Source organism: Halichoeres trimaculatus, unplaced genomic scaffold (genome assembly GCF_033239565.1).
Source record: "Halichoeres trimaculatus isolate MK-OKI-2021-1 unplaced genomic scaffold, fHalTri1.1 fHalTri1_scaffold_11, whole genome shotgun sequence".
Classification (NCBI taxonomy): domain Eukaryota; kingdom Metazoa; phylum Chordata; class Actinopteri; order Labriformes; family Labridae; genus Halichoeres; species Halichoeres trimaculatus.
Window position 1 is genome coordinate 10,711,449 of NW_027437189.1, and position 18,849 is coordinate 10,730,297.

The following is an 18,849-nucleotide window of genomic DNA, read 5'->3' on the forward strand; positions in this document are numbered from 1 at the left end:
TAATGCAGCTACTCTTACCCACATGTTTGCGTCAATATTGCCATCTAGTGGAGAAAATTTCAAGCGCAAGCACTGGAAGAAAATGCTAAAAGCATCCCAATGAAAATAGGATCTGTATTTCTTGAGAAATTGCTCTTTTCTATTGAAAATTTAGATTTCATTGGTTGAGAAGGGATAAATTTCCCTTTGAACTAGAGAGGAGACTTAACCTGTCACAGTCTAAGGAGGCTGTGTCAAAGTGACATTTATAAATACATATTGCTTATTTTTGACGGTAAAAGTTATTTTTAGTATGAAAAAGCAACATTTCTAATTTTTTTATATATATAAAGAAATAAGTATTCAAAAGCCATCAACCAACGTTTCGTTTCAGCTCTCATGAGAAACGTTTATGTGTAGGCTGAAAAATCTGCAAACAGTACGGCTGAGTTGCTGACCTTTTTTATTGTTATTTTTTTTTTTGCCAAATCCATAAACGAGCTAGTTTATCGGCTGTCAGGTGTAACGTCAACGATTCCGTTATTTACACACGAGTAGCGTTTTTTTTTTTTTTTTTTTTTTTTTTCAAGCACAAGTCTCCTTTGGTCACGTTTTGCGTCATGACGTCAGAATAAGGCGGGACTCCAGACCGTGGGGCGGACGGCACTCAGAGGAGGGGTACTGCCGCTCGTTCAACGTCTGTCAGCTCAAACTGTTTGCCCTCGCCTGTGTAAGTGCGAAATTTATGTTAAGTGTGGTTTCGGGGGTTGTTTTACCGTCAGTCATTGCTTGTGTGTGTTATCAACCGTGTCTTTGTGCTGTGAAAAAAAGCTGCTAAAGTGTCGTTGTTGATATTTCATCGCATTAGCCGCAGCTGTGCAATGACACTAACGGGACTGTCAACCTGTGTCCGTTAACACACAACTGCTACTTACGAAAAACACTAAAACACTCAATTAATATTATTGGAACATTTTGGCCTTAGTTATTTTTCTTTAAAATTTCAAAAGCATATATGACGGTGGTATGCTGTGACTTTTAATTTATGCAGCATAAAGTTACTATTTCTTTTCAGAATTGAATTTGAGAATGTCTTTGGTAACGGTTTATGTCTCATGTTAGTTTAATTATGCAGGCTTAAACAAGTAAATTGACATTATGTAGAATACTGCTGCAGTGAAAAGCAGGCAGAATTATTTGTTACAAGAGAAAAAAAACTAGGTGATAGAAAGACTATCCAAATATGACAACTTTACTGGCTTGTCTAAATCATTGAAAGCTGTGAGTATATGTTAACAGTCTGTAAAGTCATTTAACTTTGTTTTTATTTACAGTGATGCAGTCATGATGTTTGCCTCTTTGACTTATGTTACGAGCCTTTGCCCTGGCAGTTGCTTACAGCCTTTCAGTCATAAAAAAGGTTAAACAGGGTTTATTCATGCAATGATATGCTTAAAGACATTAGTGGCCGTGTAAGGATAGGCAGACATCTGCAGCCTTACTAAATCTGATGCCTGATTTTCTTCACAGAGGTGTTTTTTTTCTTATTATCAGTGCCTGGAAGAACGCCAGAGACATACGCACTCAAACTGAGGCATACAGCAGGCTGGCAGAGGGAGATGCAAAACTACAATGTGCCAAGGAAGCATTTAGAGGATTACAGTTTCAATCTCACTTTCTCTCCTCTATTTTGAAGACCTGAGGCCCCGATGAAGCGGATCATCATCCCCTATGCAATGAAGGAAATCTGCTACAGCATCACTATTATGGACTGAAGGTTTGTTTTCCCCCTCACCTTGTTTTCATCAATTTTAAAAACTGTTTATATCTCTTTTACCCATCCCTGACCACTTTTACCTCTTGGTGTCTTTTATGCTGCACTGCCGTAGATAAAGGTGAACAAAGCTTGATGAGTTCTGCATGACATGATGTATCCTAATATGTGTTTAGCATACTCTGCTAAATGGCTGAAAGCTTGGCTGCCCCTTCAGGGCACTGCTAACGCAGCCATTCATGTCTCACTCTGATGGTCAGACCACCATGATGACGCTGCCCTCCTCCTCCTCCTCCTCCTCCTCCTCCTCTTCCCGCTACACTCATGTGCCTTCCCTGTTAATGCTTAGATTTGAGTCTAAGATCTATTGAACTGTTTTTGTGTCTTTATGGTCGTGCCTACATAACAGCATCTGTTGTTTTCTAGAGACGGAGCTGCCTCTGCCTCATTTTTAGGATGAGCTTTATAAAACACTTCAGCATCCGACGTGTTAGAAAGGTGCGCATCCTGTATCAGGTCCAAAGATTAACACAGCTTGCTGTATCCTGGCACAGCTGTAACAGAGGCTCATTAGAAAGACTGCATTTCTCACTACACATTTACAGACATCAGGTAATCAAGATGATGTGAAATGAATCATTATGGGAGTTAGATATATTATGGTAAGGTAGAGTTATAGCATCGATACTCATTATTTTTTTCCCTTATTCAGGTACTGTATATAGCTAAAAGGTTACATTTTAGCTTGTGCCATAGAGTAAGTTTTTCCTTGTTTTGATGAAATGCCCCTTTATTTTGTAGGAGGTTGCAATGTTAGTTTAGATTACATGTCATCCCTACATACTCCAATTCTTCCAAAGACGTTCATGTGAGATGATTTTCCCCTAAAATCTGGCTGCTAATGTCTTTCATGAGGATGTACTGGACCATCCTGAGCCTATATTTCTTGCACAATGTGTACCTGGCATATGCTGCAACTCTCTACATTCCTGAAGGAGTTGAAAAAAAGAAAGAAAATTGATGAATACACTTTTTTTAGTTCCTGATGTGTGCACTGTGGCCGGCCTTGACTGCTGATTAAAGAGTGGTAAATTGTACGTCCTGCCTGCACAGAGAGTTATGCTAAAATACATCTTTGATTGTGTTCTTGGCATTGGTACCGTACCTCCGGCAGTGTTTGCGAGTGGGAAGCTGGTGCGTGATCACATCAGTGCTGCTTCAATATAGTATTCCTGGTGGGTGAAGGCACAAAAACAGAATTGTGCATCATGGGATGGACATGGCTGTGTAAGTACATCCTGATGATAGCAGTAGCATAGGATACAGAAAAAGGGAATAAAACCCTGGTAACCAAGCTAGGGTAGCTGTTGCTTGTGATATAACATGGGTCATCTACTAAATGGATGGTTTGATCCAGGAAATATAAACTTTCCACTCCATTCTAGGTATGCATTATGATTTAAGCAATCACATTTTTTATTTTGGAAAAAGGCTATGCACAACCATCATAAATATTGGTGATGTTCAGCAGAGGTTCATAAGGATTAAGATGTGCTATTTTTGCCCTTCAAAGTCCAAATCTCAGCATCATCTGAGCAGGAATCTGGGTATGCTCTCAAACTCTGTTGCAAAGGTCAGCTGTGACCAAAGAGGAAGTTTTGTATCTCAGGAAGGAAACCTTCTTCTTTTCCTCTCACTTTTCTCTCTATACCTCTGGCCCTCCGTTTCTCACCTTTTCCTGTTCCTGCAGGCCTTTGCTGTGAAAGTTCACAGGGATGTAGAGGTGTAACTGCAGCTTCTTTTAGACGCGATAGAATTCAATCTTTCCACATCTCCCCTGCTATAACTTTTGATCTAGAACCAGGAGGAGCTAAAACATTTGGTTGTACCATCTTGCCTGCCTATCCTTTAACTGTGGACAGACGTTGTTTCTTCTCTCCAGTAGGACTGACTCCCACACATCCAGAATGAAGGTGAAATTCCTTTATAAAAGCTGTGGTTTCTAGTGGCAACAAGCTGCCTGCTTCCTTCTGATTCTCTTCCTGTTTGAAGACGGGGGGGGAGAAAAGAAGCAAGGGTCAAGCAGCGTCACAAGAGCTTACACTTTAGACAGGGCCGGGGTCCAGGTTTTAGTTTTCACAGGATAAGTTCACAGGCTGTCTGAAAACAATAGTCAGGTGCCTGTATAAACATGCATTTCTGCTCCAAACAGCAAAAGCCTGATCAACAAATGTCAGTTTGTTTTCTTCACTTGTCACAGCAAACTTCTGAGGGTGGTTAGAAGTGTTTGGAGGTCAGGAGGAATTGCTTCTTAAGACTTAAATCATCTCCCAGTTTAGAGTTGAAATTGTTGACCCACGGCCTACGTGTTGAGCCTGATACTACACTCATAGTAAAAGCTTAAAGACCTGAGCTTGGATGTGCTGATCCCCTCTAACCCCCCCTTGTAAGTCGTGAAGGTGTAAGGTTACCTGAGCTCAGAGATCTGACCAAAGAGTTATTTTAATAGGTGGTGATGTGGATGATTGATATCTCTCCTGTGTAAAGTTGTTCTCACCTGCTGGAACCTCAAAGAGCCAGATGCCCTTTGGCCTGGTAACCTGTCAGGTGTCTCTCCACAAGATCACAAAGTGTCTGTGGAGCACAACACCCAGTCCCTTTCTTATTCCTCACAGCCTTGTACTTTTGACACAACCTTTGGGTATGAGATTTCAGCTGGTGTGGAGGTGGTTTCCAGTCTGTTGACAGAGCTGCTGGAATATGATCTACGTTGGCAAAGTAGTCGGCTTCGTCACAGTTAAACACCTATCAGGTTGGTAAGTGTAGAGCGACTTTACAGGGTAGAAAATGTATTACATACTACACTAATATCACCTCTTGTCCACTGAAATGCTATTTTTAGATCATGTCTTACTATTAAACAACACAGAGCTGAGATCTTCTAGTCTGCTATTCTCCCATGGTGTTTGTGTCGTAGTAGTCGACATGGATCAGTGTCAAGTCCATGCATATCGTAAATAATTCACGAGGACACTTGCTGTGGTGTTGAGCAGAGATGCATAGGTGTCTTTTAACCATGGCCTCTCCAGAAAATGCCCAGTGTTATGTGCCATGACGCTTAACACTTAACCTCATGCGACACTTCTCAGTTATCTTTTACTTTGATGCTCAGTGTGATGATAGTTACAGGCTTGTACAACCAAAATATTACACAACATTTCTTCTGTTGTGATAAAATAAGTCTCATTGTTACTTTGTGTTTGCAGCCTCCCACTTCACAGACTCTCAGATACAGCAGTCTTAGATGACTCACACTGAATCTGTTCCAAGTATACCTCCTGTTGTTGGTTTGAATTTTCTTCACTTTGTGCAAACAGGCATTTATTGGTTTTGCATGAATTCAAAGTCAAATGTGAGTAAGATGGACATCTTTCTCTCTGTTGAGTTCAGGATATTTTTAGAAAGTTTGTGAGATCAAGGGGCAACATCCGGTAGTGCTAGAAGTTGCTGTTCATTGAGAATCCGCTTGAGGCTGGCTGCAGAAAGACTGGAAGTCAGGTACACATCCAGCCAAAAAACAGACTTTTACGGCACTAAAAAGCGTATTTACAGCCTGGTTCGAAAAACGGCTTGGGTCTGAAATGCAGATTTCGCTATCGGCACACACTGTACGGTGAATGAGTTTCTTTCGAACTCAGCGGTTTTGAAGTTATTGGGATCTTTGATTGTCCAATCAGAGATGCAGCTCAGCCCACGTGGCTGACGGGCGCCCTGGGCGAATCATAGAGTAAAAAAAATGTACGTCCGCTTGCTCGGCTCGAAGTGAGGTCTCTAAAAAAACTGCTCTCCCTGGTGGCTGGCTGCAGTATAGGTTGAAAAATGCAGCTTTCCAGCCATTCCATATGGGCTGTGGTCAAACTTTAAAAAATTAATACTCCTCGTACAAATGTTTCTCACATCCGATTGTTGTGGTGATGTGAAGATATCATTTGGCTGTCTTGTATTCAAGTCCTCTTTTTTTCTGAAAAGTTTTGTTTTCATTAGTTATACAAGGTTAAAAACGGGGCTCTACGTAAAGTTTAACAATGATTGACAGTCGCCGTTCTTGTGTATTTTTTCCGGGGACTGTAAAATATGTCAGGAGGTAGAGTCAAGAAGTGATAAGACTCTTGAAAGAAAAAAATAAAATGTATTACTTTTGTCACCCAGCTCCACTCAGATTCTCCCAGAATCCCTCATCGTCTCTACTGTGCAGACTCTGGCTGCAATTGTTGCCAATGGCTGCACCTTTGACGGGGGTATTTTGGCTTCAAAACCGTACAATGATAAATGATGGAGCCACGCTGTCCACTGATGGTTCGAATGGGGTCACAGGCAGCTTCCTAACCAATGTGGCTGCATCCAAGGATTGCCTTCATTTAGTTTCAACGTTGTGTAGACTACGTCCATGTTTTATTCAGTCTATGGTTGAGATCAGTCAAAGACAAATACGTGGGATGAATCTGCAAATAACAGTCTCCCTGGCAGCTGTACAAGCTGACGACATTTTCATTCTTTACTTTGATTATAAGTCTGTGGTGTCATTATGTAAACAACAGTTAGGTGTTTTTTTTTATGTCTGCCTTGTGTGAGATAATAATTGTGAGTCGTCTGGTTTATCTTGTTCCTGGAAAGCTGATCACAACTTTGGCAGCAGGGCCTCCCTGTGGGTTTCACTTTGCACAATAGGGCGTTGTGCCTGCCTCTGTCAGGGAACTACCTGCCATTCACCTCCTAATTCAATTCAAGCACGCTCAGTGTGAATCGCCTGGGTTCAACCTGATACAGCCGGGAGAAAAAAACACACTCTATGCGGATGCTTTTGATCCACTCTGGCCTCTTTCGCTCCCTCTGTGACCCTCTATCTCTCTTCTCTGGCTTACTCACCCTCCCTATCTGTTACAAAGAGTTTTGTCTGTTATCAAACTTTTTGCAGTATGCTGAAGTCATCTCCTGCACCGTCAGAAATGACACAACTGTGCTATTCTCTGCCTCCCTGCCCCATGTACACACACACACACACACACACACACACACACACACACACACACACACACACACACACACACACACACACACACACACACACACACACACACATAAATACAATAACGATTGTTCCTGTTTCCTGCCTATGCTGTCATTATGCAGCTGCTGAATGAGATATGGTTCAGTTTCCATCAGTGAAAGACAACACACACACACATTTCTACACCATATGATTCCAGATACCTCTGTCTGTTTCTTTCTCTTTCTGTCTTCTTTTGATAAAAAACACAAACACACACACATTTGTGCGCTCAAACACACAAACAGCACTGCCAGAACTCTCTGGCCTAATTCCCCTCTTATTGATGTGTGTCTGTCAGTGAAAGAGCCACAGCACAAAGAGCAGCGATGGGCCTGTGTGTGGCTCAGAGGGAACAAAGAGTGGTCTATTCCATGCCAGCTCTCGGACTCTTCTGGAAACACTGCAGGGGCTTGTTTTAGCTATGGCCATGTTTTGAGTTAAACTACTGTATGTTCAGCAAGGAACAACAACATGGCTGCTTCAGTGTCAAAGAGCAGTGGCCAGATTGACCTCCACTTGTGTTAATGTCTTTGCTGCTCTTCTGACACGCTGAGAAAAGTTAAACAGGAAAGACAGCGGTGAGGTTTTTGTGAAAAACAGCTGTCTGTGTATTTCTGAAAAGATGCTGAAATTACAGATTCATAATTGATCTCAGATTGCAGATTGTCTGCTTTCCTTTTAGCTTTACCAGCTGTTGGACTCCCTGGGGCCTAATCTCCTTTTAAATAATCACATTTGATTGTCTTTATTGTTCAATAATGATAATGGATTTGGTTTAGAACCCTACAGTGCCAAACCGTCATTAATATAATCTTTCTGCCTGAATGAATCTGTGGCTGTTAACCATGCAGGAAGCCAACATGAGCGTTTTTACAGAGCTGTGACACAAGTGAAGCATGTTTGACTGAAGCAAAGAAATCAGGAAGTTAAAAAAAACAGAATTAGCGTCTTATGTGTGTAAGGATTTCCCCTTTGTTTCATAAAGCTGGGTTTCTGATCTAGCTAATAAATTCACTGTCAGCCAAGGTTATAATAGTTTTGGATTTGTCATTATAGTTTAGTTTTAGTTAGTTTTGACATTTTATTTTCCATTACAGTTTAGTTTTAATTAGTTTTAGAGCAGGCATTCTAGTTTTTATTTAGTTTTGATTTTTGCAACATTTTTGCAAATAGTTTTAGTTTAGTTTAGTTTCAGTTTAGTTTTAGTTTTTTCATACCTTATTAACCAGGTGCAGGATTCAAAAAGGTGAGAGTAAATATTTTGTCATACTGTTTATTTTCAAGTCCAACATAGTGCTCACTGCTCAGTTGATGCTGATACTGAACTGTTGGCTGCTGCCTTCAACACATGAAAACAATATAAACGTAGTATAAAAAATATAAGCATAAATTATTTAAAATAATGTTGACATAAATTACATAAAAATAATATTAACATCAATTTTAAATAACAAATTTAATATGAGCTTCAATAAATAAAAACTTGGACTCTGTAACAATTAAACTATTACAGATGCTCTGATTCATTGCTCCACTACGTTTTGTCACACAGCCAGTCAGTGCAGTAAACAAGCAAGTCCCAGTACATCACTATGATGGTGCTGTGCGGCACTGACAACTGCCGAAAACTGTCTAAAATTGGTTGGGAAAATGTGTCGGATTAATTTAAATCCTAAAGGCTATTAATATCATCAAAAACTATAACTAAGGGAATTTTGTCTATCATTTTAGTTAGTTTCAGTTAGCTTTGTGAACACAAGATACAGTTTTAGTTTACTTATCGTTTTTCTTTTCTTTTCTAGTTTTTTTTAGTTTGAGTTAACTGCAATGTATTTTATATTTTAGTTTTCGTTTTTAGTTTCGTTTTTAGTTAACTATTATAACCTTGCTGTCAGTGAAGTGACAAACTGCCTGTATGAGCAGTTTTTTTCCCTGCTGGTGTCACAGAACTGCTAAGCTCTCACCATCTCGTGTGGATGGCAGGAGACAGGAACAGCACCACTGGTGGAATGAGCCACAGAGCTGAGGACAAGGACGAGTGTGTATTTATACAAGGGAATGAGTGACACAGCTCCAGAGGGGCCGTTGTCCGTGTGGCCACTTGTAATTCACCTTTGACAGCGTTGTGAAATTTCTGAGAGACATGCTGACTCACTGACGCAGCGAGCTGACCCCAGCTGTCACTGACACCTGTTAATCACTGGTGATCACTGATCTGCTTCTGTGCTTCACAAGGATTAAATACACAAAAATAAAATCATCCACTGTGAGTTTATGAGGATGATCCCAAGAACAAGTGCAGAGAGAATTTACCTAAGAGGATCACGAAAGTATCGCTTTTTTGTTCAAACTGTCCAAGCTGTTGAACATTTCTGGGAAAAGGATGGTAAGCTGAAGGTTTAAATAGAAGTTTTTAATTGAAGAAGCATGAATTTGTGCATTTTCAGTGGTGTCATTGTGCCCTGTTAAAGTAGTGTGAAATGTTGAAATGAATTGGCTTTTGTTAAAACGGGACAGTAATCTAGTGAAGATCTATCCAGTGTTTGTTCATTTGCGTCATCGACCCCATCAAGGTGGAACCAAAGCCTTAATAAGAGAAAGATGCAGGACCCCTCACACATCTCATCAGCACACACACACACACCAGTTCTGACAATGAAACTCTGTTCTCTGAAGGCTCCTGAAAGAGGATTTAGTTTGAATAAAAACCGTAGGCAATCAAGAAAACATCCAATCCTGCGTTGGGATCAGCCGGGGGATTGAAGGAGGGGATTTACAGACTCCGAGGGAAGGGATGGGCATCGAGGTCAGGACAAGGCTGCAGGTTCAGATCCAGCTTCAGAACAGGATTACCTTTTCGTTTACCCTTCTCATCAGCTCCTGAATCAACACAAACAGGCAGCTTTACCATAATCGACACTTCACTGTGACTGCCAGAAAATGCTGTCTCACTGTGAGGTTGCAAGTATTAGTGCGTATCCTCATGCATGCCTGTAGCTTCAAAGGCGTAAAACTTGATTTTGTTACATGTGTTTACATGACTATTCATGCGCTCTGGCACCACAAGAGGTTCATAGAAAGTTCAGGGAACAGAAAGAGAGAAGTGAGAAGTTAAATTCAATTTAAGTTCATTAAGAAAACAATATGTTGTTAAGATAGTGTTCCATTGTAGAGCATTGAATGCCATAGTGCATATTTTGAACATTACTCTATTACTCTTACTGCTCAAATACACTGGATAGGTCTTTTGCCCAGCTCCATTCCAGCACCACATCAAAAATGTTTCCATTCAAATTAATGAATCAACCTACATTGGATCCCCTCCATTGTGGTTCAGCTGCGTCCTTGCTCACACAGGTTGCAGCTTAAATGTATTTTTTCCAGAGCTGTTATGCATCAATTTAACAAAAAGCAGATCTAGCAGGACAGGAAGCAACCTAAAAACACATACTGACTTTCAAGATAAAACAAACTGTTAAAACCAGATTGTATTCAATCTGACTATAACAACAAATCGACATAATGACCAGAGCCAGGCCAGAAGTCAACAAGTTGGAGGTTTAACATCCCAAACAAGAATTAGGAGAGCCTCATTAAAGGATAGAGAAACGTGGAGACTCCTCAGTCTTGTGACTCCAGCTGTCTGGTGTCCTGCAACGTGCTAGACTGAACACACAGCCAGTGACATACATCAACATGCAAGGAAGCAGAGCCCAGCCAGACACACATCTGTTGTATTTGAGCCCATTATACATCTGTTGTATAATGTTTTATTAGGGCAGGAAGATTCCCTCTTTCTTTTTCTTAGTCACATTCAACCACCTTAACACTAATTCCCCATCACGCAGCTAATGGTTTTGAGTTGCCTTTTGCACAGCAGTCTCACAGTAGATCCTATTTGAGATCCTAGATCCTGTTTGAGACCAGAGAAATGCTTTTAAAAGTGATGCTTTGTTTGTGTGTTTATATGCATCACTGTGTTAGTCTTGCTAAGGGGCTTTAAAAAACAACATGGCAGCATTATGCTACCTGCAGAGACTGCTCCTTCTCTGTGTTTTTTTTTTCTGTCTGGATGCAGTGAAATAATGGAGAGCAGGTTGTATTCCAGCCTGTTACAGGTTGATTTGAATAGGTTACATTCTTTCAGTTATGAGAACGTTGTGTGTTTGCGTGTGCGTGAATGTCCGCCCAACTATGCTCGTCCTCATGACCTGACAGTGCAGCTGAAGGAATATAGTTTGAGTATGTAACAGTCCCCTCCCCAGGGCTCTGGCCGTTCCTGCCTTGCTTGTTTTGCTGCCCTCAGTGGGAGCTGCTATAGATGCTGCAGGGACGCTTGGGCTTCCTGTCTGTCTGTCTGTCTGTTTGTCTGTCTGTCTGTCTGTCTGTCTGTCTGTCTATGGCAAGGGTTTGCAACCTGCTGCTCTGGAGCCTGTGCAGTGGCTCCTTGTAGCTTTGAAAATAAAGTATTAAAAAAAAAGAATTTTTATTTTTCTCACAGAGGTTATTGATATTTAAAGACACTGACACTAAATAAAATCATGCTTTAACATTTTGTTGAACGAAAAATTCATCCTATCTTGCAATAAAGCCTGCTACTGCTCTACTTCACCTCCTACGACATCAACAGCCCACCAATTTTCCATGCACCTGTGGCTATCCTCAAGTTTTACACCCCTGGTTGGATAACTAAATCTACAAAAGACAAATCTGGGAGAAAATACAGATTTTAAGTCTGTGTGGATTGATTCATTTAACTGCCAACATGCCAACTTGATATACATGCCTTATATGTGGCAAGACATTAGCAAACAACGAGAAATGATAAGTTAAGTGATATTATCATCGTAATCAAGTTCTGGTATGCTTTCAAAATTTTTGAAATTTTGTAAATTTCAATTGTTTTTGAAAAATTTTCAAATTTTTTTTTTTTTTTTATTTTCAAATTTTTTGAAAATTTTGGGAAATTTTGCAAGTTTTGCAAATTTCAATTTTTTGAAATGTTTGGATTATTTTGACATTTCAACTTTTTGAAATTTAAACTCTTTTGAAGTTTTGCAAATTTTTGAAATTTTAAAATGTTTTGCAATATTTTGCATTTTTTTTGTCCTTGCCACCTTTCCTACTCTATCCACTGTCCTATCCTCTCACATTTAAGTAAAAACAAGCCCCCCCCTACCAAGAAATAGATAAATAAACAAATAAATAAATAAATTCTAAAAACATCTTGTTTAATTGATTATTCACTAGATTCTAACCATGCATAGAATTTTACACTTTATAGTTGTGAGTGTAAAGAAAAAGTTAATTTTATGGCTCCAGAATGACGTTAGTCCAAGTGAGCTGAGGAAAAATGGCTCCTATGAAAGTAAAAGGTAGCACACCCCTCGTCTATAGTTTCATCTCTGAGGTGATTACTGCTCCACCAATGAGGCTGCTTCTTCAGAGACAGCGTGGATGTTGTCAGGTGACCAATGTGTTGGTTTTGTGTCTGACTAACATTGAAGGCTGTGTTCTGTGTTTGTGACACTGAGGAAACCCTTGTCTCTTGATACCCACATAGGATCAGGATGGCCTTGGGGATAATAAATGAGCTCCTGGAGGAGACAAACAGCCTAGCAAACAGTATCAAATGTATACTGTGTATACTGTGTTGGGTACTCCCTCAGTGTTCACAGCTCAAAGTAATACATATCAATTTCAAGCAGAATACAGTTTCTGATTAGGATCAGCAAGTCCATTTGAAGTTTTCAGTCTTACATATTGCTGTCTGTTTTCTCCTTCCTCTCAGGTTATCCACACCAGTGAGTCACTCCAGGCTGACAGTTGGGCTGATGGTAGGTGGGTTTTTTCCTTTGATGTGAGTCACTATCTCTTTTTCCCTTTACGCCCCTCTTTACATCTCGTCTTTTATTACACAAGCTGTATGCTCCTCTGAGTCGAACTAACCCTCCAGGCTGTTATTTATTTTCTTGGCTTGCATGTATCACATTATATGATTATTTAAGCTTACTTTGGAATCTCTGTAGTAGCTCACCTTGATCCAGTTGTATTTTATTTTCTCATGCAAAAGAACAGCCTGTTTGGATGTAGAGTGATTCATTTGAATGATATCTTTCAAAGTAGCAAGTGGTGAAAATTATTGACAGCATTTTTCTGGATCAAGGAAACATTTCTGCTTCTTATAACCTTTTCTCTCTTTGTGCCTGACCAGCATGGCTACCTGAATCAAAAGATGCATGCTACCTCTTTGGATTCCTGCCACTGAGCTGACCCACCCATTCCATCTCCACTGCCACTCTTCTCTGTTGTACTCCACTGTTTTCTACTCTTCTTTATCGTATCATTGTCTTGTTCTTCCTCTCTGCTTATAGAGAGGGTAAGAACTCAGACCCTTTGATTGGGTCGTTCTTCCCTGGTATTTATCAGAGGTCAGCAAGGCCACATGCAGCAGGGGGATGACAGTCAAAGGGGGCCAGAGGGGCCAGGTCCCAGTTCAGATCTTGGAGCTAGAAGAGAGGCCGAGGGGTCACAAGACCAAGCACTGAAGAAGGCCTCCTCCCAGTCAGAGCACCCCTCTTTCATTAAGATGAGCCAAAACGCCAGGGAGAGCATGGGGGTTTTTGGCCAGGGACTGAAACATCTGTTCCAGCAGCAGCGTAAACGCCTCTCCCTCTCTCGCTCCACCACCCCCTCATCTTCCTCCTCGTCTTCCTCTGTAGTGTCAGCAGGTGGCACCTCCCCCTCTGTCCCTGAGGACACTTCGGGCCAATCGTGTCCCGAATCTGACCACCTTTCTGCCCCTCTGGTTCCCTCTGCAGCCGGCCAGGGCTCAGCCGCCGTGGGCACGATGAGGCGTGGGACCAGCCTGCAGAGCCGGCGGTGCAAGGGTTCTGGATCCGGCTCAGGGAGCGGAGACAGGGATCCGCTTCTTCGAGGCAGCCCTCAGGCACCACACCGGCGTAATACCCATGACCCACAGCAGCACATCAGCCGTCCTCGCTCCTCTTCCACCACTGAAACCACGCCCAGCAGCCCCACCCCTGGACATGTTGGTGGGGATGTGGTGCTGTCGTCAGGATACCAGTCTACAGAGGAGACAGATAGGGTAGGTGACAGCAGCCATGATTCATGTTTTTGCTCCACAGATTGATGGATGTGTCTCTTTAACCTTTTACTGGTGTCACTCCTTGTTTGTCAGTGAACTGTCAATCAAAAGCTGAAGTTCACCTTGGTGGTGATGTAACCTCCCTGCTGTATTCGCTGTTAACACGAGGAGTGTTTCCAGCTGTCTGAGCAGTGCAGTGCTGAGCCATTGAGTTCAAAGATTCTTTCAAAGCCCAAAATAGTTTCACCCAAAGATAAGACTCAATATCCAATAATAAGCAAAATATATGATAGCACAACCAAGGTTAGAGATAAGAGACATAATATTTTTGGATCTGGGTTTAAACAAGAATAAAGTGCCAGAAGGAAGAAATACTTTGTTTGATGCATGTTTACTTCCTTTTAGTTCTAAAATACCTTCTGAAAGAAGGGTTAAAAAGTGGACAATTAATGAAGAGTGTATGGAGATTTCATTAATTGTTGTAAATGCCAGTGTGTAAAACCAATTTTAATACTCTTCTTGTCCTCTAAACGGTGAACTGTGTGGTATACACCCATGTGACCAATATACCAGTACACCAATATAAATTACAGTGAGCTATTTTATAGTGTCGCAGTATTTTATACAGAAAATATCTCTCAATGAAGCAGCTAAAAGTGTAGAGACACCACTTTTTAATGCTTTCCTTCCTCATTAGATCATAATAATGCTTGCAAGGAAAGCTATGGTTGTGAATAAACCTTGTGGAATAAACCTTGTTGCAGAATTAGGTTGTCTATACCTGACAGTTACAAAGTTACCAAAGGACGCACTTCACACAATAAGGATGCTTGGCTTCTTGGAAGCTCAGTTGTCCACCCTCAGTGAGCAGAAGGTCCTACTTTAAAATCAAGCAGTCAACCAGAGTGTCTTTTAAGGTACCATATCACATTTGTTCTGCAAATTTATTTATTTTTTTTATTTCAAATATGATAAAATGCCACAAACTGTTTTAAGTTTGTCTTATAGAGGCATAAGCTCTGTGATCTATATTTATATCTTTAAAAAGCTAAATTTAAGGACAACTTTTTAAAATTGTCAGGGTTTCTTTGAGACAATACCAGGTGGTTACCATTTTGAGTAAGCTCATAAAAGGCGTATGTTATTTGACACCAGCACGTCGATTCTCGGTATCTGTTTCAGGTACTCAGTCGTGCTTAATGCATCTTTTTTGGATTTTGTCCCATGAAGAAATTTGCACATTTTCTGTTCAGCCACCTTTCCTGCAAAAATACCAATACTCCTAAGCATCAGATTTATCCCTGAGTTATCACATCACCCAGTCATCTTTTCCTAGGCTGCATGCCAATTTCTGCTAGGCACTCAAAGATGAGCCTCATCTGAACCTGTGATTCTGATATGATATGTTAATTTCAGAAAGACTCTGGCATACATTGATGTGGGTTTTCTTTTACTGCACAGCCGTAACACTGGGATCTGTGATCACTGGAAAGATGTACTTTATTCCTTTGCAAGCCATCTGTGTCAGATGCAGTTATATAACAGCAAGTGTAAGTTAGCCAGTAAGCTAGCCAGTATCCACAATACTCCCCCTGTTAGGAGGTATCTACTTAATTTGAATGTTATACTTTAAAAGTGTTTTTATGAGTGACTCACTATTGTGATGTATCTTTTGGCACCTCATGGTGTTTTTTATCTCAGAATTTTTGTGAAGAAATACTTATGATTGTAAAACAAGTTATCAGTAAAAAGCTCTGTTTGGCTGTTGTTTTTAAAGATGTGTTAAACTTGACACCAGTGTATTGAATTGTTTGTTCTGAATCTTTAAAACCTGTAAATAAGTTTTTAAATACAAGGTTTCCCTGACTACACAGTATTTACTTGAACCACCTGAAGCATTTCAGACTTCAGTTCATTCTGTCTGCCAGCAGAGGTCGCTGTCAGATCATCTATCCTGCTTTGATCAGCGCTGGGCTTGGTTCATGTAGAGGTTTGTGTTCAGAGCTTTAAAATCCTGTAAACCTGACTGGTCTTTGGCTGAATCAGATAAGAGCTGTCAACCTGTATGTGACAGAGACAGAGAGAGCAAACAGCTGGGTGTCATTCCATCACCGAGCAGGATGACTTGACCCATGGGTGCAGATTTTTACTCCAACTCCTGTGAGCTTAACTCAATATATGTATCCGCGACCTCGACTGAGATGAAGGAGCAGGACTGAGAGCCAGACATCTGTGTCCCCTTCACCCTGCTGTGATGGACGACCATCATCCTCTGAGTCGTCACTTGTCCTTGACAGAGACAGTAACCTGTCTCTCCCATCTCCAGTTAACATCTCAAAGCTGTCTCTGCTCAACAACGCAGCAATGTCATTGAGGTCGTGTGAGCGGTCGCTGTGGTTACCCTGAAACTTGCGGCAAGCCGCCTACAACTACACCCTGCGTGGGTTGCCATAGTAACAGCGTGGTCGACCTTGGAGAGGTGTGTGAGATACTGGTTTAAGCAGGGGTCAAGGGGAGGATTTTTACCATGCATCAGAAAGAAGACACCGTAATTTTTGAACATTTGTCTTTTATTTTATCCGTCCCCTGCCCTCCTTGTGTCTCTTCTTCCGCTTTTCTCTGTTTCCCTCCCTGTCCCTCTTCCTCTGTCCCTTGAGAGAGTTAGCACAGACAGTCAGCTGGTCCCTCCTCCTCTCCCATCTCCCCCTCCTCCACTTCTACCACCACCACCACCACCAACACCTCCTCCTGCTCACCCCACCCTTCGGCTCACTGACAGGAAGCAGAAGGCAACCTTGCCTTGTCCTAGATGAGTGAGAGCTGAGCACCGGCTGTGTGTGAATGTGTTTGAGAAGAGGATGTGAAGGGGTGTGTACATGTGTGACTACAAGTCCTCATTTTTGTCCACTCATTGTGTGTGTACACTGGAAATCATTGGTGCATTGACAGCCATGTGGTGTGGTGTGATGGACTGTGTGTGAGAGAAGGAGACAAAGCTCAGGGATCTCTGTGAATTTGAGTGGAGGGCAGCACAGTTGAGCAGCTTTTATCTCTGCTTGCTCTCCCTCCCTCTTTTTCACCTCCCTCTGTCTCCCACTCTCTCTCCTCACTTGTGTTTGCATAGTAGACGAAAGCGGTGTGGACTAAAAATGTGTGTGCACATGGCTGTTTGGAGAGGAGGACAGTGTGTGTACCTCCAGGATGTGTGTCTGTGAATGTACAGTCTTCTCCATGAGGTGGTGTGTACTTTGGAGGGATTTCAGTGGAGAGGAGTAGAGCAGGGGTTCCAGCTGTGGGTGCAGCACTCAGTCAGGATGGTGCAGCGCTTCAGTCTTCGTAGACAGTACTCCAAGGTAAGCTGAAACCAAACAAGCATGTTTAGACATTAAAACCTTCTCTGTGTGTTTTTCTGTCCCCATGCTGCAGCTTCATTCATGGCTGAAGGCACAACTGTGCCCAATTTTTGCTGCTGGCATGCCTTGTGTTTTAGTTTTTTATTTCTTTGCACACTTCTTTGTCTTTCTCTTTCAGCTTTTTGACATTTTGTTTTTAAGCCTTTTTGTTTTCCTTTTATTTAGCAGAAGCAATGTATATCAGCTAGCTGTAAAGCCAGCTGGTTAGCCTTGTTACTTCTTTAGTTTTATACATCAGCATACAAAACTTTTCCCCTGTTCCTTCATTCACCTTAAGGTGTTCACCTCAATCTGTACAGTAACTGAAGAATCTGTCTTTGTACTTTATCTAAACTCCAGTTAAACAGTAACTCAAAAGCAGTCAGAGCGTTTGCCTATAGGGTCGATTGGAGCCGTCACCAAGGGAAGTAATGATTGGTAAATATTTTATTTTGTTATTGCTGATAGGGGAGCACTTATGACTCATATGCAATAACAGGCTAGCTTATAGTCAAGTACGGCTGCCCATGATAGGGATATATCTATCCCCTGGTGGCAGTGCTGCTAAAGAGGTTAGAGGGGCTGTTTTCAAACTCAGCATTAGGTCTGTTAAAAGCCTGCTGCTCTACAGCTGGTGCTCAGCCTGTGGGATTAATTACAATTAGCTGCTGATTAATTGATTGACTGACTACACCCACCCAATTCATCTTGAGCTCTGTGTGATGGTGCTGGTGGATGTTCATCTGCCTGGGAGCATAAACATGTGCAAGCACATGTGGGCCGCCAGAGGCACAGTCTCACTTTCAGGCTGGAAGGCCTTATCCTAGACTGATCCAGACTGATCTTGTTTCATTTTTCCTTTCTTCCAAAAGAGATCAAGACATAAACCGGTGTAAAAATCTGATGGGGGGAGCTAATGGCTGCAAGGTGCAAAATGTTTAGTGTCAGGATGTCAGAGTAGTTTGGGGCTAGAGATATGGGAAACAAAACAGGGTAAAAGCTCTACTGGGATATGAGCTATTGAGTTGAGACTGAGAGTGTGAGCCAAGCCCTGAAGCTAGTCCTCTTACGCTGTAAGAGTTTTGTGTGTAAAAGAGATTTAAGAGATTTGTTTGTGGAGAACCAAACCTCCTCCAGGGCCTCTCTGCAAATGGTCACTGACCCTGTCTCTATTGGATAGATGACCTTGTCTCTTCACTTCAGGCTGCTTCTCCACATGCCCACCTGTCTTTTTGCACACGCTTCTTTTGTGTTAGCTTACATGCCACAGATTACATCCTGTGTTCTCTTGCAGGAATACCTCAAACTGCGTAAAATGCACAATTTAACACCATTCAGAGGACAAACATCCTGCTGAGCTGGAATTATGCTGCACTATGTTGACCTGTCATCCACATATTGTGCTTTTAAATGCATTCACTTAAAAAGAATTCAAACATCTTTTTTTTCTTGTAGTTGATTCTGTTTAACCTTCGAATAACTGGTT

At 41.5% G+C, this 18,849-nt stretch overlaps 1 protein-coding gene across 8 annotated transcripts in view; it reads left to right on the forward strand.

The window, feature by feature from the left end:
• The first annotated feature begins 611 nt into the window (after positions 1-611).
• The window catches only part of tmcc1a (transmembrane and coiled-coil domain family 1a), a 46,096-nt gene continuing 27,858 nt past the window's right edge, over positions 612-18,849 (forward strand). The window contains exons 1-4 of one of the 8 annotated variants that reach the window (XM_074681352.1): positions 612-709; positions 1,534-1,756; positions 12,655-12,700; positions 13,078-13,971. In XM_074681352.1, coding sequence (XP_074537453.1) covers positions 13,309-13,971 — 663 coding nt within the window. In that variant the 5' untranslated portion in view covers positions 612-709; positions 1,534-1,756; positions 12,655-12,700; positions 13,078-13,308. Of the gene's footprint in view, positions 710-1,509; positions 1,757-12,654; positions 12,724-13,077; positions 13,972-16,879; positions 17,325-18,849 lie in introns of those variants that run through there. The other 7 variants (XM_074681357.1, XM_074681355.1, XM_074681358.1 and 4 more) reach the window with 7 other exon arrangements.